General features: G+C 39.6%; 1 protein-coding gene across 1 annotated transcript in view; it reads right to left on the bottom strand.

Annotated features, from left to right (window-relative positions):
• Positions 1–26,029, bottom strand: part of LOC117466354 (low-density lipoprotein receptor-related protein 1B-like) — a 351,481-nt gene that overhangs the window by 188,490 nt on the left and 136,962 nt on the right. Inside the window, 4 exon segments of the mRNA XM_034109562.1 lie at positions 1,625–1,787; positions 2,657–2,914; positions 7,133–7,261; positions 7,850–7,969. Of these exon segments, the coding sequence (XP_033965453.1) occupies positions 1,625–1,787; positions 2,657–2,914; positions 7,133–7,261; positions 7,850–7,969 (670 nt within the window).

The following is a 26,029-nucleotide window of genomic DNA, read 5'->3' as shown; positions in this document are numbered from 1 at the left end:
GTGTCTTATATTGTCAATCTACTATAGCCATCAGCCTGCATGTCCAGCTCCCTTGTGGGCTGGAAGGCTCTCTATCCATACAACCATCCCTCTAGACACACATCGGAATGGGCGCTTATGTGGGTGTGAGTCATGTGTGATTACAGCAAATCTACTGAAAAACAAACCGTACTTATATTGTATCTAAAGGTGACTCAAAAGGAGAAAGCTAAACTTTAATCTCTAAGGTATTGTTTATTTTCTATAAGCCATATTGCTTTCCAACGGCTGACCAGCATTTAATGAGAACAAAAAGACGCTGCCAACCGCATCCGAAGCATCCACGTCATTAAGAAACCAGCAGCTAATTATTTTTGATTAGAGCCAATGGTTCATGGTGGGAACACAAGCTGTTAAATAAAGCACAATATATAAACAGCAGTTCTACATCAGTAATATAGCTTAAATAAAATGATGACGTGTTAGGATGCAGAACGCACAATATCTTTGCCTTATATGGAATAAGTAACAGTTTTATCACAACTTGTGTAGAGCAGCAACATGCTACCTTTGTTATTTGTATTGAGGCGGACTGTACCACAAACGTCAGCAAATGTGTATCACTGCCATTAGACCATTGTATTATATCAGAAATAACTGATCCCAAATGTTTAATTTGTTTTGTCACAGCATCGCACTGCACATGAGTTAAACATGTATCGAGAAATAAATTAGAAAGTAGAAAGTGTCCCATATGTTATAGTACTAAAAATAAAATGAGTATCATTGTTATGGGTCTGGTATATCATTTTATATTATATTATATTTCATTATATCATACCATGATATATTTCATTAAACCATATTATGATACGATATTTTAGATAAACTTGATCCCAAATTAGGAATGTGTTGTGTGTTAGAAGGTGCAAACAAATGAATAAAATCAAATTGAATAAGATGTAATACAAAATGAACATAAACAGTCAAAAAATGCTTATAAACCCAGGATACTATAAATTATGAACATATATATATACTATTACTGCTTATTAGAAAACATGTACTGTTACATAACATTACTTTATGTCTTGTCTACTTGTAGTTCAGCTGCTGCAAGCAATTTATTTAATTTATGTTTGTTCATTTTGTTTTCATGCATGATGACACACGTGCAATAAAAAAAGTTCAGTGTGACTGTCAGCCACATGCTGTAACTGTTTTAGTTTTCACTCCGAGCATTGTGGGGATATTTCTAACTCCACAGTTGCTCGGCTTTTGTGTGATCTCTACAGAGACAAAGATCCTGTAATGGAAAGTCCTGAAGGGGCCTTTTCTACTGAGGGATGTGCGGTGAAATCAGTGAATACAAATGAATGTCTCGGCAGTAGAAGCTGTCTGGAGCGTCACCAGCTATCCGCCAAATTACACAGCTCAAAGAGAGGAGGGCTGAGTCGAAGGACAGGGAATCATTTAATCCCGTCATTGCAACTCACTCACATTCCTCCAGACAAGTCTATTGTATTGCAGAGTGATTTATATTTCTCTTCTCCTTTCCTTATTATTTCCGCTTTAACAAAAGATGCATGATGAAGAATGAGCCTTGCAGTATTCACAGATGCTGTAAAGGCTGCCGAACACTCACCCCATGAGAGGATCCAGAGCGATTCCTTTAGGATTCAGCAGGTCCAGTTGTATGATCGTAACACATGTGTCCCCCCCTTGGTTACAGACAAATATCTTATCATTTGTTGTGTCGACAAAATAAAAGTTGCCGGTTAGCCAGTCAATGGCCATGTGCTCCACATCTGCAATGGCAAAGAAGAGGTTGATTATTGTTTGATAATCCGTATAAAATAACACTTTCAATGATTAGCATAAAAACAGAGAAATTCCCTCTGGTATGAACTTTGGGATTTTAGCCTTTGCAGACCATTCACACGCAAAGAAAACAATATGACATACTACAGTAGAGGCAAAACCCCATAAAGCATAATAGGGCATTACTGTATGTTCCTAACCCAGGTCTAAGAATACAGGGTCCTTCATTTCCTATAATGCAACAAACCGTGAGACACAGCATGTATCATACAACAGCTGTGGAAGGCAAATAAGTAGTCTACATGAAGTATGGGTGCCCCTTTAAATTATACCATGGCCTCTGACAGTTGTGATTGGCTGGCAGGTTTCCTTTATGTTTTTGCAAAGACAGTTCAATCTGACACCTCTGAAGCAGTTTTGAATCTACAGCAATATATAAGGTCTAAAATATGACACAACCCAGTGAATACAATTCACTATTTTTTTTTAAAGGTTTTATATTTCGAAGAATCTGGGATGGAACAGCTGCAGGGAGGGAAAGAGAGCGGTTTTGATGCAGCAAAGCTGGCGTCAGTTTGAAAGACAGCTGTAGGGGAAAGGTGAGTAGCCAAAACCACTGAGGCTAACCTGCCTTCAACCGCACAGATAATGAAGAGCTATAGAGAGCTCAAAAGGTAATAGAAAAAACTATGAGAGCTAGAGAAAGAAAGGGGGATGGGCACGTGTTTGTGAGAGAGTGGTGTGTATCTCATCTCCTCTAGTAGGGGAGTGTTCATGATTTAAGAGCAGATCATTACTCAAATGAATCCAAACAAGTAGTTTGTACAATGAGAGAAGAAACTATCAAAAAACCTACGTTGCAGACTTTGTTGTGTTCTTATTTCCCGTTCCCGTGTGAATCCACGCAGATTCCTGGTTTCAGCACAGCGGAGCTGCCCAGAGGATTCTGTAGAAAGGACCCAGCACACACTCTCCTGGTTGTGTTGGAAATCCAATGCCAGTGTTCCATTTGCACTTAGAGACCTCAGGGGCTGGAGGCCTGTTCCATTTAGATGGGTGATGATAATACGATCTGAACCGCCAATGAGAAGCATCGGACGGCTGTCACCAGGATCTGGAGTGACGGGGAAAACATGGAAGGTATTAACAAGGAAAGATTTAATTTATAAAAAAGTAACGAAAGTACAAACAAATTGTACACTCCAACTTTAATAGTGGCTGAAGAAGCACCCAAACAATCACAAATATGTTATCAGAGCTGATTGATTTGAACAATAACACCAAATGTGGAACTTAATTAAATCCAGGACAGTCCAAAATACAAATAAGGTGCTTTAGGCTTAATTGAGCGTTCATATTCTCATTGATTGATTGATTGATCTATATTCACCCCCTAAAAAGGATCTTATTCAGCCCTTTTTCCCTACAAGTTCAAGTCAAAGCTGGTCTCCTGTAATACATCAGAATGCCTGCTCTGAGACCTGCTTCCCTTTATCCTTTCTGAATAAATCTTTAGTAGTCATACATTTTTCTCCCACACTAGGGGGTAAATTGGGTTTGACCAAGCTCTCCGTGTGAAGCCATAGCTGATGTGGCCATAATGGCAGGGTTTTTTTTCAGGACAGACCATCATAAATGTTTATAATATACAGACATATATTCACATGCTTGTCATATTGACATGAATTCATCCCTTATTGCAGCCATTTTTTTTCAGAGATGTGTTTGACAGCAGCAGGGGTACACGGGGCACGGTGTTATTTTCCTCAGTGGATGTTCACTATTAAAGAACAAAGGACTTGTTATTTATATGTACTATAATGTAATATATTTGCTAAGTTGAATAAAGGAAATGAGTTTGACATTTTAATCATGTGCCTGGGGATATTCTACATGTTTCTAATAAATAAAAAGTCTAATGAAAAGACCAAAACCTATAATAATTTGATCATACAAACTACTGGCCATGTATTAAAATAAACATCAAACGTCCACATGTTACTTTTACATATGTTTTAATAATCTTGGCATTTTATTGTATTTGTGTCAATCCTACATCCACCATCATTCTTTACTGAATACTAGCACAATCACATGAAACATGTATTCATTTGCAGCGAAAAACACACTTTTTTAAAAAACTTTAATAAAAAAAGTTCAGAGAAAAGTACTGTGCTATATTTAAGCAATAGCTCACGACAGGCCGTGGTATATGGTCATCTTATCACAGCTAAGGTGCGTCGGCTCGACGCGAAGCGTCGACAACCCCCTTAGTGAAGTGAGCTATTGCTTTTATAAAATGGTTACAAAGTGTGGCAATATGAAATAAAAATGCACACTCTTTAATTTAAATAGTTGTTATTAGTAAATAATTATGTTAAAAATAAAATAGTCCCTCCGTTGCCTTCTGCACAAAACATAGTGTGAGGTGGTTGCTATGCAACAACACTAACAGCTAGCGAACATATTAATAATAATAATAAATGATATTTATATAGCGCCTTGGCAAACCAAAGAAGAATATTAGACAGAGAGCGTTGATCGATTATTTGGCTATGTATTTACATTAATTTGTATGTTGCCGTTTATTGGAGAGGGGTCTGCCTGCAGACCTCCACTCTCAAGACAGTTCCGGTGCAGACCTCCACTCTCAGGACACCTCCACTGTCAGTACAGGAAGTGACGATTCTGACGTGTGCTAGCTAATAGTGATGCTAATGATAGCTAATTCCTAATAGTAATATGTGTGTCGTTTATACAGTGCTACTTTTATGTTATGTAAAGCCTGCATACTTATATGTGTTTTATGTCTGTATTGTTACAGTTTGACAAAGTAAAAGAAGAACAGTGAAGTCAAGAAAGAAAACCTTGCATCTTTATTGGAGGACTTTTAAATGTTAGCTAACTGTCTAGCTACGCATAGGGATACGCGCTGTAAGGGCAGAACAGTTCAATCAATCTAAGTGATGAAAAGTGATACTGTACTGATATTAACTACAATACAAGGTGTCCCTATATATATATATATATATACGCGGCGGAGGTTCCAGCTGGGAACCTCCACCCCGCTGCGGGACCCGTGGGGCCCCTGAACGGTGCGTCTTGGTCACGCTTCATATCGGCCGGCCCGGGAAGGAAGAGACACGCAGAGTGGGGGAAGTCCCCCACCCCAACGCAGCACACCCTCCCGGCCATCAGAGTCGAACCCGCAGTTCCGACCGCCAGAGCACCGGCACTAGGCCGGGCCGGTGCTTAGGCCCTCCGACAGTGGGTCGCGTTTGCCATTCGATTAGTGAGAGGAGAGGAGAAAAATGCATCAAAAATGGTCAAAATCCGTTAATATATGGATGAGTGGGGGGGGGGGCTGGACACAGGCCGTGGGGGGACACCCGAGGCAATGTCCCCGGTAGAACCCGGGTGAAATAGCCTAAGATATAATAAAACAAAAAGTGTCCGAAAATAGGCACTCGTGAGGCGGGCAGAGTCCCCTGTCAACTCCCGTCACATTCCTCCATGGTGTCATTTGAGCGAAAAACTTTTACGAGCACCAGGCTGGGGGGGTCAAAAGGGCTTGACCAAGGCCGACCCAAAGTGCACGGTGGGCGGACTCATCACCTCCGTGATAAGTCTCCATTATGATTTGAAAAATGCCATCAAACAAGTCCTTCAGTGGGCGGGAAAAAAAACGTGTTCGTCAGAATCGTCACTTCCTGTACTGACAGTGGAGGTGTCCTGAGAGTGCAGCCTGCACCAGAACTGTCCTGAGAGTGGAGGTCTGTAGGCAGGCTCCCATGGTTTATTGTGCACCCACTGAAAAACTGTCCAGCATCAGTAGAATGGCTTAACTGTCATCATTTCTCTGCTTTCAAGACCCGCATCAGAAAGCTTTTGAATGGTTTGTTTCGGTTGTTTTCCAGTTGGTCTACCTGCTCTTCACGTAGCTCTGCATGTCGTCGTTTAGGTGCTTTTTTTTCTGGAGATAGGCACTGCTCAATCCACTCCTCCATAGTAAGGCCAGCCCGGAGGTCGAAGTTAACCTTAAATGTTTGCATCTTAAGCTTTGTTAGTTAGTTTGTTTTGTAATGGACGTAATGTAACAGTTGTAACGGTTGTTGCTTTTTCTCAGACGCGGAGGGATACTAACTTGTGAAAAAGTAACTACTATTCTACCCGTGACATACGTTCATTATATCACGGCTAATAACCAATCAGATTGCTTGATTTGACTTATCCGTTTTATAAAAAAAAGGAAATATTTGTGACATTTTGATGATTTGGGTCTTAAGTAGGATCAAATTAAGACTAGAAAACTATAGATACAGCCTAGTGAGTGTAGTCCTTAAAACAAAGTTAATACAAATACATAATGAGCAGTGACAAGTATTTTTTCTAGTAATAGAAATATGATTCATATGATTGATGTATTACATGAGTCCAATAAGGTTATTTTCGGCATCATGCAATGTCCCTACACTTCCATGATCTACAGTTTGGTACTTAGCATAAATCAGTGAAGCGCATTATCAAGCAACCAAGAGTGTTGTAGAGTCCCATTTGTGCTAGGAATTCAAATAGAATAACAAATAAATTATACCTTTTACTTTCATCTGAACAGAATGCTACAAGATCCAATCAAGACTTAAACTCCAAAAAGAACATTTGTTACTGCAGAGTTTTAACTTTAATCTCACATTCAACATGTTACAGTAATATATGTTGTCATTCCCTGCTGCCCCTCATCTCCTAGCTCACATCTGACATTTATATTCATGAGCTTTTACAACTAATGGTAACCCCATAGTTATCCTTGTACCACTATCGCTCTGCGCTAAATTAATATGAATGCATGCGAGCATTGGGTTCAGTTAACTTTATGGGTAATCATATTCAGTTTATTCCTGGTAGGACAGCAGTCACATTGATTAAAAGCTGCAACAGTGGTGTTCTCTTGGGTTAGGTGTGTCGGGCCTCCAGCTATTTTCAACACGTTCAAAAAGAAATCAGGTTTAATTTATGCTTCACAGAGCAACAGCACCCAAGGTTAAGCTTGTTTATTTAGGGATGGCCACCCACCAAAACACAATACCTCTTATGTTTGTTTTATCTATGTTTTTACTCATCGGGACAGATTTGTTAGCAGCATCAGGTATTAACATAAATCAGGACGACGTAGATGTGGTCGCTTCTAAACCACATTAATCTTGCCCTACCAGAGCTAGTAGGTGATGACAAGTTACCGTTCCACTCCCGGTTGAACAGAACCACCTTGTTTATTATTAGAAATGAAACATATGCAGATGATGTTGTTTTCTAAAGCAAGTGTGCCGCTCACCTTGTTTGGCTTTGCAAGATATCCCGTCAGGCTGCAGGATGTATCCTTCTGAGCAGCTGCATCTGTATGACCCATAGGTGTTTGTGCAGGTTTGGCTGCATGCGCCATACATGGCACATTCATCATGATCTTATGGGAGAAAAAAAATGAAGAGAGTCATTTGTAACAAATTAGGTGTGCTCAATCATGACCCAAATACATAAAGTATACTTAATGCAGCCTCACTCTGGCACCTTTGGCATAATTTCCTTTATAAGCAATGAGCCTTATTTTGGAGCTGAGGTAAAGTGGTCTTTCTCAAACAGGATCAAATTCAGGAAGCTTTGTCAAACCCCTTCCCTCCAGCGTAATTATGCAATGTTGTCGCTGGTATATGTTGTGTGCAGTGTCCAAGTAAGACACTACAGAGGCACTTTTGACAGCAAAATCCTGTCTTCGTCGCCGGCTGTCAGAAACAAGGCCCGTGGCGTATATGAAGAATGTAGAGAGGGTGAGAAAGAGACACAGAGAAATGGTGTGCTGTATCAAAGTGTGTATGTATGTGTTTCGGGGTGAAATGCACTGTGCCTGCAAACAGATGGTTTTCATATACCGAGCAGCTCCTGCCTATTCATCTGGAGGAAGTCTGGCCGAGGGCACAGGGGGGGATTGCTGAGGGGAAGAGGGAGGAAAATGAAAGGGGGGGGGGCTCCATGGAAGAAGGCAGTTATATCCTACCTCTGCAGCTTGTCCCGTCCTCGCCGACCTCAAAGCCATCAGCGCAAAAACAGAAGGTGCCATTTCTCGTCATGACGCAGCCGTAGCGGCACCGCAGCGCGTGGCAGGCTGACAGGAGCTCTGCAGGGGGGAAGAGAGGAAAAGTGAGAATTGGAGAAAAAGGAAGGGAAAATTACTTTCTGATTTGGGAAAGGACTTTTTGGGGATTTCATCGTGAATTGACCCTTTCAATCACAACTTCCACCAGGTCTATTGGCGGAAAGAAAATCAGCTTTCACAAGTTTAAATCTGATTTATACAAGGGGTTCCTTTGATTCACAACTCGGAATTGAAAATGGTGATTATTTTGCAAAATCATTTTCAATCCAGTATTTTCTTTTTTATGTAACTGTTTGATGCAGGATAATTACAGGAGGAAACAACTCAAAGAAATGTCACTGCGTTAATTAGTAAATGTCACAGTATACAGATAGGTAGAGATGAAAAAAGCTCACTTTTGTACTGTAAAGTTGAAAAGACTTTCATGAATTCCATAAACACTTAACCCAACGATTATTCCAATGAAGACAATTGAAAAACGTCTTACCAGACTTACAATGTAAAGCAATCATTACATTCTCAGGAAGTGCTAGAATTGTCCTTTTTCCCAAGTATGTCTGATTTTGGAATGGCGATAACGCTCTGTAAAGCACTAATCTTTGTACACAAAGAAACAAAGGACGACTAATTGTGGCGTGATGAAAGATCTGCAACATAAATAGCACAAATGGAAGTATAGCCCTCGAACAAAGACTTAATTGCACAAAGATTGCAATGCCGCGGCTGAACATTAATTAATGTCAACGTCAAGGCAAAAGTTAAAAGCTTGCATTGATTGTCCTTTGTCTTTTCTCTGCTAACCATTTGAAGACATTATCAAATGTGACAACAGAGGACCAAATCGTTTCTTGACAGGGTGTATTTACATTTAAATGCATAAAAGGAACTGAAATAGAATCAAAGCTGCAGTTATCAGTACTTTCTAAGGAGAAAATGGTCTTTGAGCTTTATTTTGAAGAGTTCAAATTATGTGATGTCAGTGGATCAGATACTTGATAACAGTTATGGAGTTATCAGAAGTGCGTTTGTCATGACTGTTCCTGACTGACTTACGGACACATGAGATGAATGGTGTATTGTTAGGAAAGCAGTATATATATCTCAATGCCTGCTTGTTGGAGACCAATCGTTTAATGCGATGAGTAACTGTTGACTAAAAAGCCAAAAGTGGGATACATTTACACACATAAAATGTCTTACTGAAGCTAACCTTGCACAATAACTGCATATGCTCAAAAGCTCAACTTATTTCCCTTCACATACATATGATACTAGGACATTTTTTTACAAAGTGTTGAATATGTAAATTAACCAGCAGATAACACAATAAATATGCCTTTGAATGCATCCGTTATTAAAAAAGTGCTTAAAGACCTTTACTGTGTTATATAGGTTTTTGTCCAAGTTCCCCCTGGAAGGAGTTTCTCTCCCTCACACTCTTGATTTGTGTAAGGTTGTTTTTTAGCTTCTCATTTTTCTTTATGAAAAGGTCAGATACACAATATATCCATACTGTATATATTGTTAGAAATGTGTGAATACATTACAAATCTCAAATAATGAGTACAAAAGGGTGTAGACAAATATTATTCATTATAAATTATGCAGAATGTAAAACATTGTGTTCTACCTCTGTCAGCTTCAAAGAGGTTTGAGATGGAAAGACAGGAGTGAACTTTATGTGCATTTTTGGTTTTCATACACAACCTCAAAGGAGTTTTGACTGACAGTGGTGTGAGTGGAAATTGACTGCATTTTCATTTTAGGTCAAACCATTCATTCCGAGGTGAGTAGAGGGCAAGCAAACACTGAAGTATTAAAATGGTAAATGCCCACTAGCCTTTGGTCTTCAACAGCCACAGAGAGCCTGTTTGGATATGTATTAATACTCCTCACTGGCTCACAGAGGAGGAATAATCCTGGGGGGGCAGAGAGCCGGAGCTCCATACACTTTCAAGAGAATCTGGAAACACACGCTATTTTAGAGAGGCAGGGTGTTGCTTTTCAGTGTTAAAATGAACATTTTGTTGACATTAATCAGTTTGAGGCCGATTGTTTACTAATCGAAAGTCGCAGAGTGAAGTTTAAAGGACAAACAACTACTCTACTAGACAAAGTGACACAAAATCAGGAGTTAAAGTTTTTAGAGCTATAGGAAAAACATTTGTATCATATAAGGATACAGCTTTATGAGGAATATAATATTTTGAAAACGAAATTCTGTATATTGATATGAGATAATTGTAACACGGATATTTGATATATTTCATGGAAGTGTGCTATCCCTTGAATACAAAAAACAAAATCTGATCATAGAACATAGAAGCATGTTTCATGACGGCGAGAAATACCAAGATTTAGCTTTTGACATCGGATTTTGGCAGGATGTTGGCGTGATGGTAGATGCAAAAGTCAGACATTTATAAAAAGATCCTACTAATTCCAAAATGTCTAAATGAAAGCCTACAATAACAATACTCAGACGTAAAAGCTCCTCCACTTGCATAACCATTAGAAATATAACTTTTATATAATTTTTCAGGAAATGTAATGCTGCAAAAAACCTACACATCCATTGAATCAGTGCGTAAGATTGTACAAAATTAAAATGTGAAACTGTATTTTGTTGATGAACTAGCTTAGTGCCTACAAATCTAATTCCTTGAAGTTCTCCTTATTTTTGTCTGCAGAACTATGGCACAAATACCATATTTCTAAGAATAATTACTGTTTTGCATTAACATTTACACACTTACAATATGAAGAAAGGCAGTTCATGCATGCATACAAACAAAAAATACAAAAGCGCTCACACATATCGGTCACTTCCAGGCTTCATCCACAATTATAGAATACATTTTCAGCTCAATTTAACACGAGACCATTAAAGTTTTACCCCCTGAAAATAAATGCAACAGCCTGCTGGTTAACGCTATAATATTTCTTAATGTGGCCAAAAGTGGCATAATGTGGTGCTTATTATGACATGATATAAACCCAATGCATTTATCTTGCTTCGTTCAGCTCTGAATTACTCACTAGTAATTACCAGTAATTACCAGACAGTGTTAAATTAGAAACATGCATTGAAAAAGCCTTTTTTCCTGTACAAATGGATGTATTACATATCAGAACCGCATGTCAGCCTTTGGGTCTGAATTATAACCACAGTTCCATCTATTTTCAGTAGGGATGCTCCGATCGCCATTTGTTGGGCTGATCGCCGGAATCAGTATCGGCCGATACCGATTGCCGATCCAATCGAGCGGGGATGGGGATCTTCCATTTAAAGTGATGTTTAAAACTCAGTTAATGGGGCTCTGGGGCTCATTCACTGGCGTTTCCACAAACAACAATCAACACAATTATTACATTCGAATGAAGTACATTATTCAAGTTTACGTTAACTTTGGATAATAACACGGGAGAAATGAGCGGAAGTGCTCTCTTTTCCTCTTTTGCTCTCTTCCCCTCTCTCTCTCCTGACAGCCTGTCAGTATCTCACGCAGCTCACTGATCCAGCAATGAGTGACCCGACAGTGAACTAGCTAAACTATTTATAACTAGTTTAGCTAGTTCCAGAGGTAGATAAAATAGCTAAGTGTGTTAGGTCTAACTCTAAGTGTGTGTTTCGCTCACCGGTCCGTCACAGCGGGCGGAGCTGCAGGATTTCTGCTTCACACACGTTGCATGCCGCTATTTTACGGTCTTTTTCGGACACCTTAAAATACTGCTAGACTTGTGAAGCCATTTTGGCGAGCTGGTTTTGCCGCGCACTGAGCCGCAAGCTTGGAAAGAAAAACTCATGTCAAACTCATTTAGAGGACAAGGATGTTTTTTGGGTAAAACGGTCTGCGATTCTGCTGGACATATTGGGGAGGACTAGAGGGCAGCACTCCTAAAAAACAAGTGGAGCCACATGAAGTTCTACAAATACATGACAAACCATTCAAAACAATCATCCATCATGATGGCAACTGCTGGAGAAAAAGGTGCCAGGTTGAACGTAATCAAAATTACACACACCTTACAAAGAGCCACATGCCAGTAAAATGTGTCCGCTCGGATGGCTACATTGTCACCGGCTGCTATCTTTTTGGGACATTAGCATTTGAATGGCGCGGTATAAACAGACTTTCTTTGCCTCTTTTGACTGTTATGCACTTTGACTAAACTGCCAATCAAAAGAAAAACAATGGCTTTGTGTGAACCGAGTTTGTGATGGGCTGTCTCTTATGACGGCCCCACAGGGGTGAGGAAGAAAACTGCTTTTTTAAAAACTTCTCCTCTTTGCTAGCTTAAAAATAAATAGGCTATTTCTGTTTGAATTCTCATGCAGACCAGAAGCAGGAAAAAGCAATGAGTATAAATAAACAATGGCGGAAAGAGCCCACGAATATTTGGATTTAGTTAAAAGTAATATTACCACTATGAAGGACTACTCTGTGACAAGTAAAATACCTTCATTCAAAACGCATCATAATGCATTAGGAGTATTAGAAGACACCATTTCCCAAATTGGGCTCAATAAAGTATATACTCTAATATACTTAAAGTACTGTCATATAGCCTACTTAAAGTACTAAAGTACTCATTATGCAGAATGGCCATTTTCAGAATAATATTTTAATAATGCATGATTATAATAAGTAATCCATTATTGTGTACATTATGTTTGCTAGTAAGGTGAAGCTAACTTTAATACCTGGTATCTTAATCCATAGTACAGTAGTTCATTATGATTAATTAGTTGACATATCTTTTTTTATTTTATTCATTGATAAAAATGAACCTGCAAAATAACTACTAACTATTTTTGAATAAATTAAAATACAATATTCACTTCCAGATTGTAGTCGAGTATAAAGCAGCATAAAATGGTAATCCTCAAATACATTACATCATAATTGTACTTAAAGGGGCCCTATTATGCTCATGTTGAGGTTTATATGTATGTTTGTGTCGTGTGCCTCTACTGTGACACGTGTATGCGTTTATGTTCAAAAAGTGTTTTCTTTTCTCATACTGCATGTGCTGTAGCAGCTCTTTTCCGCCACTGTCTGAAACCAGTGCCCATTCTGTTCTGATTGGTTGGCTGACAAGTGTTACATAGTGATGTCACTACGTTACAGAATTCAACAAATGATTGAAATCGGGCCGTTATATGCATGGGGGGAGGTGTGTGGGAGAGAAACTCCCTCTGGGGCTACAGTATAACACACTACAGGAAAGGGAAAACCCCAAAAATAATAATAGACCCCTCCAAGTACGGTACTTCAGTACATTTACTTAATTGTTTTCTAACATAGCAATAGACTAAACAATGGTATACATTTGCTGATAAGTTTGAGCCAAAAGTATTTACTCTATATTTTGCAATAAAAAAAAGAGAACATTCAGCACTTGTGTATTAAAATGCAGCTTGGTTAAAATATGTTTCAGTAGAAGGTACTTTAAAAATAATAATGGCCAGCCCTCGACAGGTGGGTCAAAAAGTGACGCTGCTGGCAGCCGTCTCTGTTTATTTACCTTCAAGCTTCTGTGTGGACCCCATGTGACCTGTGCATTATTATTCATGGCGTGGTACGGTAACTTGCACGTTTCCCTGTTGTGAGGCGGTATGCAAAATGGCTACATGCCGGGCTGAAGATATTCAAAGTTAATCCTTATATCTGCTGAAAGACGCCAGATGATCAGCTTTCCCTTTTGGCAAACACAAAGAGCTGCAGGGATTGTATATCTGCCACTGAGCCTGCTTGATGCTTGTCACATATCTTGAGCTATGCAATGCTACTATACCTCTGAGAGCAGGAGTGAATAGTAAAGTGCATGCTGTAGCCTTGACTCTATGGTCGGCGCATGAACTGCATTTAGAAGAAATATGCTGAAGACGCTTCTTCTTCCTTAATATCATTACATATTGGCATTAAATACCCGTAATTATCCGTCTCCTGCAGATGAGGAGTAATACAAGTGTTAAAGAAGCAAGAAAATTGTCAACATTGAAGGCAGATTAATGGTTATCAAAGTACAAATATCCAAAATCAGTTCAGTAACGGTTTTCAAGGGGACAATATTTACTCAAATTGATGGGTTTGGATGATGGGGGAAAACCATGTCACAGGCTCTTTAAGGTTGGAGAAGTCGTTATTTAATTTAATCTGGCTTTGTGTGATTAAAAGCAACACGATCATCAACCCGACGCAGTTGTTGTTGTGAGCGCCGTAACGCCGTTGGGGAGCAAATCAGCGATGTAAACGCTGACGTCATGACGCAGCAGCGGCAGCACCAGTCGGGCTCTGGGCGGTATGAACAGAGCGGGAGCAGAAAAGGGAAACCGGAGCTGAACCAGAAAAGCTCTAGCTCGGAGCTAGAAAGGGAAAAGCGCTGGTGTGAAAGCCGCAACAGAGGCATATGCATTCACAACAGCCAGCTCAGTCTAATTTGCAATCTAATTTGCTCTGATCTGATGTATCAACAGAATGATTCCAGCAATTGCACAAAATTAATTCCAACTGTTCTGAATTGAGCCTTGAAAAAAAGTGGGTTGTGATATGCGAAGCTCAGAGGAGATTCTGCTGCCTTGTTGCGTGCTTTTTATATTACCCTTTCATGCATGAATTATGAAAGCCTCAGTCAGGATTTGTTTACCAAGTGTTGTTATTGCTCTTGGGGCATGAAAACCAAGATTTGAACTTTAGTTTTTTTAATCTAGTTTTTTCAAATAGATATTTATATGTCCACTCAGATGGACAGTATGCGTTCAGGGTTTGAACTGAAGAGATGTACATTTTGAAAAAATTATAAATAAAGATGTGCAAACTTAAAATTACATTATAATAACATAAGTATATTGATTTATGGCCCAAAAAGATATTGCAGAGGAAGTATTTTCAAGAATAACCAGGGCCAGGGGCCAATTTGAGGCCCCATGCACAGTTATTTGATGAGTGCTAGTGGAGCCTCGCAGCGGCAAAACCGTGCCGCGCCACCCTAATTGCGCCACATAAGCACATAGGTGCGCCTCAGATGAGGCCCCCCTCCGCAAGGTGTGGCCCCCTCCACAAGGTGAGGCCCCACGCAGTCTGCCTGTAGGGAGGGACGGCCCTGGGAACAACAGCAGCAGTACCAGTAAGGGCTGTCCCGAATACCATTTTTCGGGCTCCGGATATTCGGTAGTAATCAGCAGCGAATATTCGAATATTCGGTGCGGAAAGATATATATATTTTTTTTTATAAAATAAGATTTTTTTTTTACAAATTTCATAACACGCTCCGAGACACCTGACAACATGCTGTTAAGCAGAAGTGCAGAAAGAGCATACTATTACGATTTATATTTATTTATTGTCTCAGTACTCGCATACATTAAAACTAAATATGTGTCCTCTGCATTTAACCGAGCCGCAGTGCAGCGCCTGGGGACCAAATCTGGTTCCAAATTACGTTTTACAACCTGAAGATACAAAACACATATTTATGTTATAACAACAATGCTTTAATAACATAGCCGTAACAGTAGGCCTAACAGTGTAATACTTGTTACATTACATTACATTGCATTACATTGCATTTAGCTGACGCTTTTATCCAAAGCGACTTACAATAAGTACATTCGACCAGGAAGACACAACCTTGAGGAAAACAGAATCATATAAGAACATCAGGTTTCAAAGAGCCAATCGTTTCAAGTGCTGCTCAACTGGCTAAGCCAGTCCTTTATTAGTATATAAGTGCTCTGTTAGCAGTTCTTTGTTAGTCATTCTATCGCTCGAAGTGGAGTCGAAAGAGATGAGTTTTCAGTCTGCGCCGGAAGGTGTGTAAGCTTTCTGTGGTCCTGATTTCAATGGGGAGCTCATTCCACCATTTTGGAGCCAGGATAGCAAACCCACGTGTTTTTGCTGATGGGAACTTGGGTCCCCCTCGCAGCGAGGGTGCAGCGAGCCGTTTGGCTGATGCAGAACGTAGAGCACGTGCTGGGGTGTACGGTTTAACCATGTCCTGGATGTAGGAAGGGCCAGATCCATTCGCAGCATGGTACGCAAGTACCAGTGTCTTGAAGTGGATTCTAGCAGTTACCGGAAGCCAGTGGAGGGAGCGGAGGAGCGGCGTGGTGTGGGAAAATTTTGGAAGGTTGAAGACCAGACGAGCCGCTGCATTCTGGATGAGCTGCAGAGGTCGGATGGCACATGCAGGTAGACCAGCCAGGAGGGAGTTGCAGTAGTCTAGGCGTGAGGTGACGAGAGCCTGGACCAGAACCTGCGTCGATTTCTGGGTCAGCTGTGGGCGTATCTTCCTGATGTTGTTACCGATACAGTAAACAGTATTTAAATAAATGAAGAACGAAAAATAAATGAACGAACTGTATGCCAATAATTGCCTTAGTCCCAGATGTTCCCACATTGCTCCTATTATTTTCACTATTCGGATCAAATTGAAAAACTAATATAAAAAAACAATTCGGTTGCTTGCTTGCAACTATTTTCCAAACAAAGTAAGTGCACGATTTTATCATGTGTAACGTTACTGTTTAAACGGCGGATAAAGCAGCTTCATCATGGCAACTTGACAACAGCTAAGCTAAGCTAAGCTAGGCTAGTACTTACAGCATCCGGTGACTTTTCAGAGTTGTTGTGCCACGGTGGTAGGCCAGTTTCTTGTCGCATATTTGGCACACTGCCTTCTTCTTACCATCGTCCAATTTAAAATGGTCCCACACAGCTGAAGTCTTCGGCATTTTGTGTTCAGGTGTGTGAAACGAGGTGAAGCGAGGTGAAGCGTGCTGTTTGCATTCGTGACTGTGAGTGAACGCGATGTCAGGAGCACAGGCTGAGATTGTATATATTTCCGCATTTTAACAGTGCAATTCAAAAGTATAAATATAGTATAAGAATATGGAAATTCGCCTTTATTGATAGCATACATTTAGGAAAAATTTGAATTGAAAATAAATAAAAAAACGAATATCCGAATAATGAAATTAAAACCCGAATAGTTGACCAACGAACGAATATTCGAATAGTCGAATATTCGGGTACAGCTCTATTGTAGTTGAAATATAGCCAGTGATGCATGACGTCCACTGTAGTGGACAGGTGGTTAATCATGATTTCCTGCAAACATAAAATCAATACTTTGATCATTTATGAATTATATGATTCCTTAGTTGTTACTTGATGTCACCACCTTTGTTATACATGTACCTGCAGGGGACGCTTTCCATGAAAGGATTGGCAAGATAGATGGATATAGATGGATAGATATAGATGGGTGACTTGGTCCATGTGGCTTGCTGTCGTCCATCTTGGTTTAGAGACTCATGCACTTACACTGACTTGGCACTGAGTGGCAGTGTATGGCATGATGCAATAGGGTCCTATGTAGTGGCTGATGGTGCAACTATGCAAAAAAAAACAATGCATATACAAGAAAACACCTTTTTAATAGCTGTCCACTGTAGGGACCTCGATGCATGAAAGGGATGTGCTTTGCTTAAATCCTATCTATAATACGGAAATGGAAATGTAATTATGTCTTTGTATAGGACATTTTCCGCTCATTTTCAGGTTCATATTTGTATTTTCTGCCTCTACTTAGGGCTGGGCGATTTGGCCTAAAAATAAAATCTCGATTTTTTTTTCTAACTAATGGACAATTTTCAATTTAAACCTCGATTTTTTCTGTTTTTTTCTAAACAAATCAAACCAAGGCAACATTTAAATACATATTTTAACACAATAAAAATAAATGAGATTACCAAGTAGTCTAGGCCTATGTGAACAAATCAGTTGTTCAAGAATAAAAAAAATAAAATAAAAACAGCACCACGGCACTTGGCTGTCATTAATGTGCAAAGATTTTTTTTAAATCAAACTGAAAAAAAAATCTCTTGTAGGCCATCCCTGAAAAAACTTGTAAAATGAAATACAACAAATAATACATAATGATAATGAAATGAATAATAAAAAAATACCCTCAAACAAAATAACATCCCTTTAACTTTCTAGGAAGTTGTCTTTCTACAGACCTTACACAGAACAGTTGTTTGTTCTATGTATGACCGCTTGTACCCGAACCACTTCCATACAACTGAAGTAGCACCTTTTTTAGGAATGAGTTCTTCATCTGTGTTCGTGGACATGTTTATGGTACATCTGTCGGTGAAGCGGTGAATGTGATTGTAGTAAGTAGGCTATGTGACTACCCGATCTGCAGCTCTGCACATGCGCACAGTGTTATAAATTAAAATCAATGTTTTTGATGGCATAAAGTACCTTAAACATACCGTCAGTTTAAATGCTGTTTTATACTGAAAAACCAGAAGTTCTCGTGCGCAGTTGTTAAGCTTTTATTCTGAAAATCCTTCATCTCCGGTTAGCATTTAGCATGTGGCTAATATACCATTTACTATAGAGGTGAATTTAGTAGCGATATGACACGGAGTGTTGCACACCGAAACCTACTGATTTCAACACTACAACTACTGTATACACGTCGAGATATTATTATTGCTGAATATTAAATGAAGGTACAGTTTATTTGAATACGTTTGTTTACAGACGTGGGTAGCATGAGACAACATCCGGAACTACCAGAAATGAAACCAGCCGTGAAGTTTTTCCTGTCTTGAGTATTGATTATAGCGTTCAAAACCATATTAAATGAAAAGTTATGAGAGAAAAGGCGTGTTTAGTTATATATGTAATGGACAATGTCTGAGTCCTCTGTTATGCTCAACAACGAACACAGCATAACAACAGCAGATCGGGCAGAGCTGCAGATCGGGTAGTCACAGGCAATGTGGCTGAGTTTTGTGCGTGTTCTGGAAAGTGAGAGAGTAAGCTACTACGGAGTCCCTTAAAGAAAAACAAATCTGCGGAGTCTAGAAATGTTTTAAAATCGCGATTTTTCGGTTCAGCCATTTCACAAACCGTAGGAAAGTAAAAATGCAAATTAATCGCGAAAACCGAAAAAATCGCCCAGCCCTACCTCTACTCCATGCTTTAATGTTCAAAAAGGTCTTTATCTTTCTCATACTGCCTGTGCTGCAGCACATCTTTTCACCCTCTGTCTGAAACCAGAGCCTAATCTGCTCTGATTGGTTGGCTGGCCGGCTCTTTTCTGATTGGTCAGCCACTTAAAGATGTATCAGACATGTCCCACCTCTTAACATATCACATACAATTTGTTGTGCTGCTAGCAAATTAAAGCTTGAGGCCAATATAGTGATGTCACTATGTTACGGGGTAATAAAAGGAGTCCAATAGTGGTGTTTTAGGCAGGGGTGAGTGTGTTGAGGAGAAACTCCTTCTGGCATGAACTTTGGGATGTTGGCCTTTGCTAAAACAATGTACATGCACATACATCTGTATAAAACACTCAAGAAAAGAGAAAACCCCAAAAGGCTTTTTACGGCCTCTTTACTGCTGCCAACGGCTCCACAGGTGTTGATAAACGCTGACCTTTCTGTGTTAAATACCAAATGAATCATAGAATGTCTCGTTAAACATAATCAATGCTAGGATGTCTTTCAAAACAAGGGAAAAAACCCACTTTGTATCACCCTTAATAGGCCAAACAGGAAATGATGCTTTAGTCAGCAGTGTACCAAAGAAGTTGACAGCATGTCTCCTAGCAACACTGGCCTTCACATGTCAATCAACATGGTCAACGCCCACCCACAGGCCTGGATCTCAGTGCGTTTTCAGACCAGCACTTTCTTTTCTTTGTTCTTTTTCACTCAATCCATAGAGTTGTTGCATTGTTGTCCCTCGGTCTGTTTGTGTTCACACGTTAACAATCAAGACAAATGCCCAACATGAGCAAGCTGTTTGCTCATTGTTCAGAAAAGTTATTCAGGAAGATATTCATCACAAAACACTATTTTTTCCCCCTAATTCAGTAAAGGCGTGTGTTGTTATTATGCCACCATTAATTAAATACCAAAAATATCTAGCTCAAACAAATGTCTAGACTGTGACTAGAACACAATGATATTAAAATAACTTTTTTTTCTTTCTGAAGGGGCATCAGGTAAACTTCAAAAGATTAACTTTATAAGCCTAGATTTTCAGATTCATGGAATGAGTGTGTTCAGCTGGAAACAAACCGCACCAGAGTTCAAGTTGAGGAGAGCCAAGACCACCCTTCTCGAGGCAATCTCAGCCCACTTGCTACAGCTGTGTTCACATTAAACCACATGAACTAAACCTGGGCGAGATGCTCAAGGCTTAGAAAAACAACCACTCCTAAAGAGCTAGGTGGGCATACACCCTCAGCTATTTTTCACAAATACATCCAAAAATGTCTCTTTAGAAAAATGGAATGCAAAACCATTGCAGAATTAGCATAGTTTATATATTACCTGACATGTAAGGAGGATTGAAATATGAGTTAAACTTTAACATTTATTCATATCATTGTCAAAAGTATACGGCAACACTGAGTTTCTGCATATTGGGGTCATTTCACATTTATCCAGCAAACCACTCGACCACACTCCACCGTCCACAGACGGTGGAGTGTGCCACTGTTGGTCTGCCAATACAAACAAAAATCCTCACCATGGGCGAGAAAAAACTAACCAAAGGATAACAGTCAGATCACCTCATGGGGCCCAATTATTGCTTCCATTTGGGGATGGCCATGGCCTTTGCCTTTGAAAACTATGTCAGTCTTTCCCTGAAATTGCGTTTGCAGTCAATGCAGTCATTAATGTTATTAATGAGGGACCAAAGTAAGAAGCAACCCTAACCCAGAAGGTAGACCCATGGTTTCCTCAAGGACTTTTAATAAGTGGATTTCCCTTCTCTTAATCAGGAGCTTTACTCATTCCCTAGGTATGTAGCTGCGGTTGGTATCCTTTAGGTGAAATCATTGATTCCACTAAAAATGAAATTGGGTCACATATTCCCTGGGGTTCACTCATTCAACAGTCTCCAGAAGTATGTGCAGGAATATTATTTGTTTAAGATGAGCAATGATTGCAGTGACACCATTTATTGACAGGGCTTTAGAAAGTTATCTGAGACGCTTAAGTGTGTCAGCTTTGATGTGACTTGAAGCTGCCCGGATGGTCTAGAAAGTACACATTTCCCTTGAAATTAGAGGGATACATGCACATATACATGTAGTTTTCAAGAAATGTAATCCCATGGCTCAGACTGGGGCTCAAATGTGACAGGAAATGTCGTTAATCTCTCAAAGCACAATTCACGGAGGGATTCAAGAACTGGTGCACTGCCAGGCGTCTGACATGGCCTTAAATATTGGAAGACTCACCATGGGTGTGGGTGTCAGAATCTCCCGGCAAACAATGACATTTTAATTCGAACCACTCCTGAGGAATAAAATCCGCTATCATAGGATTTGATGACAGCAGATTGTTTCCTCATATTAGCGAGAGTTACGATATGAGTGACAATATCTTGCCAGACTGCCGAACAACAAAGTAAGATGCATGAAATATTGATTGCAACTGTCTGCTGTTATTTATATAGTGTGTAATGGGGCTTGGAAGTTCCCTTACTACAGATTCCAGGATAACAAGACTTGGAATCTCATGAAAGATAATTTAAGATAATTTAACATTACATGAGTTTTATGCATCGGAAAATTCCTTGCAAAAGAATATTAAATCATCAGATGCAACTGTATCCAAAGCAGAAGTATGAAATAAAACAGTTTTGAAAATTGCAACCTCATCTTCTCTGGTAAAGTGGCTGCAGTGAGGTATAATAACACACTGAGAAGCAAAGCACATTGCGGAGTACCACCGGAGAGAGGAGAGTGATCACTTTGACTACTTACTGTAAATGTTCCATTCATTAGAGGGGCAAAAATGTAATAAATATGCTAATATGTTACAGTCTATAAGGTTGGTTTGGCAGCACATTTTCAACCTACTGAGAGACACTAAAAACATATTGAGCTGTATTCATTGCTAGTCATTTAGAAACAAGAGCAGCACTTATCACAGGCTCCTCCACTCTGGAGAAAAGGGTTTGTTTGTTTGTTTGAGTTGTCGTAATAAAAAGTTAATCAAGTGAGATAATTGAATGTTGTTCGGAGACAGTGGGTGGGAGGGATGTCGCGTGTTTGACGTTTGACGTTGACATTGTTTAGTTTTGAGAGGATTAGAAAATAAGGGAAAACTGTATGTTTCCTTTACCATTTGACTGTCAGAGCGTCAAAGACCATTAGAGAAAAAAACGATTAAGGTGTGTTTACCAAAGAAGATAAACCGGGGAGGCAGGGCTTTCTCACTTCCATGTCAGTAATTTGTTGTTCAGCTACTTCAAAGCCAGTGTATCTAATTTAAATACACAAATAGCTTTAAAAAGAAAATAGCGTGTTATCCGCAGAGGGCAGACACATCACCTTTGACAAGTTGTGATATGACATGGAAATGATCGCTGCATAAAAGTCCAGATTACCCTAACGTGGCAGAAAAATATCTAAATATTTTCAAATCAAATGCATTAGAGAGACAGTCAAAGCAGAGAGGCAGCCGCACCTCATCACTGCAACATTCAGCGGGTTCTTTTGCTGACGATTTTTTGTTGAAGTGAGTTGGAGTGCCACAGATTGAAATTGCAATCATATATTTATGGGAAGCAATTTGAAACCATGTGGGTTCGCTCTTCTTTCCGATATGTCCCACAAAGCTTGCTAGTGCCATTTACAGCTAGTATGTATCATGTGTTTATTCAATAAGGAAACACGGAATTATTCGTTTTAAATGCTTCCAGTGTAAGGAGGTAAGTAAACTTAAACTGAAAGCTAGGGAACACTAACATAGTATTCAAGCAAAGCATTTCAGAATCTACTGTATCACCCATGTCGGTGACAGCAAATATTTTTGTATCTGTGTTATTGTATTTTATTTTAGCCTTTTTAGATAAGTTTGATTATGGATGTATTCAGAATGAGAAGGGCATTTTTGACCTTTTAAATGTGATACATCTAAATACCAGAGGTGGGGACTCGAGTCACATGACTTGACTCGAGTCAGACTCGAGTCTCATACTTTTTGACTTTGCGTCCCTTTATGAAGCTGAAGGCCGGAGCCTAGGAGCGTCCCAACTGCACGCCTCGGGACCCTGACCAAGCGTCGCTCCTGGATGTGTATGGAGTGAGAGTGTGTTGTTTATCCTTACGGTACGTCCACACAGCAGCTTTTCAAAAATCTTGAAAATCTTGGAGCTAGGCGTGTCTGATAGCTTAGGGATTTTTGCGAGCAATGCGACCAACAACCAATCACATGAATCTTCCGCCCCCGACATACAAAGCAAAAAACCCCGGGGATTTTATGCGAGCAATATATATATATATATAAACTCCCCAAACAGGCGAAAACCTACCAGTTTCACCCATTGTCTCTGCCACCTCCGTCCATGCCTGGTTCCTCCGGTTTGTATCCCGTTAATAGTTCTGGTCGTAAAGAACCGGGTGATTTGCTACCGTAATTTCTCGTTTGGAATATGAGGAAATGAACTGCGGTCTGGTTCTCCCTGCTTACACGCGGTTTGATTGGCTAGTGCTTCTACTGTCAGATTTGCATAAACGTGTTTGATTGGCTGGCGCTTCCAGCTCAGCTTCAAAAGTTGAACATTGCTCAACTTTTGAATCCTGGAGATCCTGGACATCCTGGAAATCTTCGCTTCGCTCCCCCACAATGCAGTTCGGGGAAAAGCGAGGCAAAGTGACGTCATCCCCATTCAAAGTCAATGGGCAGAGAAGCGTTGGAAGCGGTGGAAGTTGCTTCTGAAGCTGCTGTGTGGACGTACCGTTATGAAAATATTGCGTGCTGTTGTAACGCGTTTGTACCTTTCAGCCACCACATGTACACTTTTACTTGCATTACTCTTTGGAAGTATGGGACAAAACCAAGCAAGCAATGTTGAAGTGTTGATTGATGCATCAATAGTTTCCATTCCAAGTTAAACACAGAGACTGTTTTTTGTTCAAGTCTTCAATTTGTAACAATCGCAGAAACGCACCAAGAGAATTACAGTTCATTCAGACGACTCACATGGAGCACATTTAGAGTAGATATTAGATGGTTGATGCAGAACATTGATCAATTTTTTTTCTTTTCTAGGGAGAACACACTTTGAAGCTTAACACAAAGAGATAGGAAAGAGAACAGGGTGCAACAAACTTCCCCGCTGGGAGGGAAATCAGAGCCAACAAGGGGACGAAATATAACAGAGTGCAAGCAATAACTGTGGCAGCTATGTTTGTATTGCGAGCAGTGAAGTAGCTCCTTCATTGGCAATGAGAAAGTGAGCACATGCGAGAGCTTTAACAGAACACTATATTAGCGTAGAGCTCTGGATATGTGTTTTTACGAGCCGTCTGAACTAGCTTAACTGCCTTTTATAGAATAGAAGGTTAACAAAGCAAATATTATGTCTATAGTTTTCTGTTTGTGATTTTCAAACTGACTTGTTTTCTGTGTGAGAAGGTTTTCCGCTCTCATTTGCTGACTGATTCGGCAGTAAATGTCAAGTTTCCATTAAATAATTGAGGCTGTTAATGATGAATGCAATGCTTCGGGTTGAGTGAGTCAGGGATACAAATACCAGAGTATTTCTTAATGTGTTGGCTAAATGTCACCAGTGTTAAAGACGCTGTGAACTGCATGTCATGCTCGCAATGTTAAAGGGCAATTATTATGTGTTTTTGAATTGTTCCTTTCCTGTACTGTGTTATACGTTGTTGTGCATGTATCTAGATTGCAAAGGCTACAATCCCCCCCCCCCCCCCTGCCTGAAAAGCCTCCATTGGACTCCTTTGTTAATGGCTTTAACATAGTGACATCACTATATTACACTCATGCATATTTCACATTGGCTATTGCTGCACTAACACTTTGTATGTGGCTAAGGGGCGGGGCATACGTAAGCAATCACAACAGATTACTTACATATGCAACAGCTAACCAATCATAGCAGACTGGGCACTGGTTTCAGGCAGAGGGTGAAAAGAGGTGCTGCAGCACAGGTATGAGAAAAAATAAACACCTTTTGAACATTAAAGCATGTAAACATGTCACATTAGAGGAATTAAATCAATTATGAAGCCTGAACATGTGCATAAAAGGGCACCTTTAATAAGAATGTCAGCAGGAGAATCGTTTACTGCATTTTAGTTCAGATGAAGAGAATATACAGAGAACAACCTCACAGTACTATCTGCCATACACAATCAATAACAAAAACACTTATTGATGAAAGTTTCTGCACTTATGTCAATGAAAATGAAGGCAATTAATTTGTTTTTGTATATTTATAATATATAAGGTTATCTGATTGCCAGTCTAGTACTGACAACACAAATGATAGGAAAACTCAACACAGCAGAATGGCTTTTTCTCTTTAAATGAAACAAATATAGAAATACATAGCCCTACATATCCTCTCCCTATATATATGTACACAGAAAATGCTATATTATTTTTGGATTGCATTTCTAGTAATTCTTTATATCATCATAATGTGTTACTGTGGATCTACATACACCCTAACTCCCATTTAATTGCATGTTTCCTCCTTTTGCAATATGTGCACTGAGAAGGTCAGGAAAATAATATGTGAGTGGGCAGATAATTATATATTAAAAAGTAATGACAATACTATCATTGCTATGAAAACTGAGTATAGATTAGGATGTTTTTATCAGCAGCGTCTAACTCATAACACCTAATGCTGATGATCTATTTGGTTATTCCCACCAAAATGGCTGCATTTTCTCTTTGCAATGACACACTCTGCACAGAAAAGTGCAAATTATGATACACTCGTGTCCTCGTCCACGTAATTAAAGTATCATTTTCATAGCCATAAAGCACATGTATGGTACATATATAGCCATAGAGTGTGTTCTCTTGGCACAACAGACGAATAAAGATGACTTGACTTTAATAAAATGCCATTACCAGTTTAAATTTGAAGGCAATTATTATACAAAAACTAAGACACTATAACTGCGGTGGAAATTCAATAGTACATTCAGTGTGGAATTGAAGCGCATTATAACTGGGCGTATTTTATCATTAAATCATGTAATATCCTGTAC

Source organism: Pseudochaenichthys georgianus, chromosome 21 (genome assembly GCF_902827115.2).
Source record: "Pseudochaenichthys georgianus chromosome 21, fPseGeo1.2, whole genome shotgun sequence".
Classification (NCBI taxonomy): Eukaryota; Metazoa; Chordata; class Actinopteri; order Perciformes; family Channichthyidae; genus Pseudochaenichthys; species Pseudochaenichthys georgianus.
This window is presented reverse-complemented; position numbering and strand designations above follow the sequence as displayed.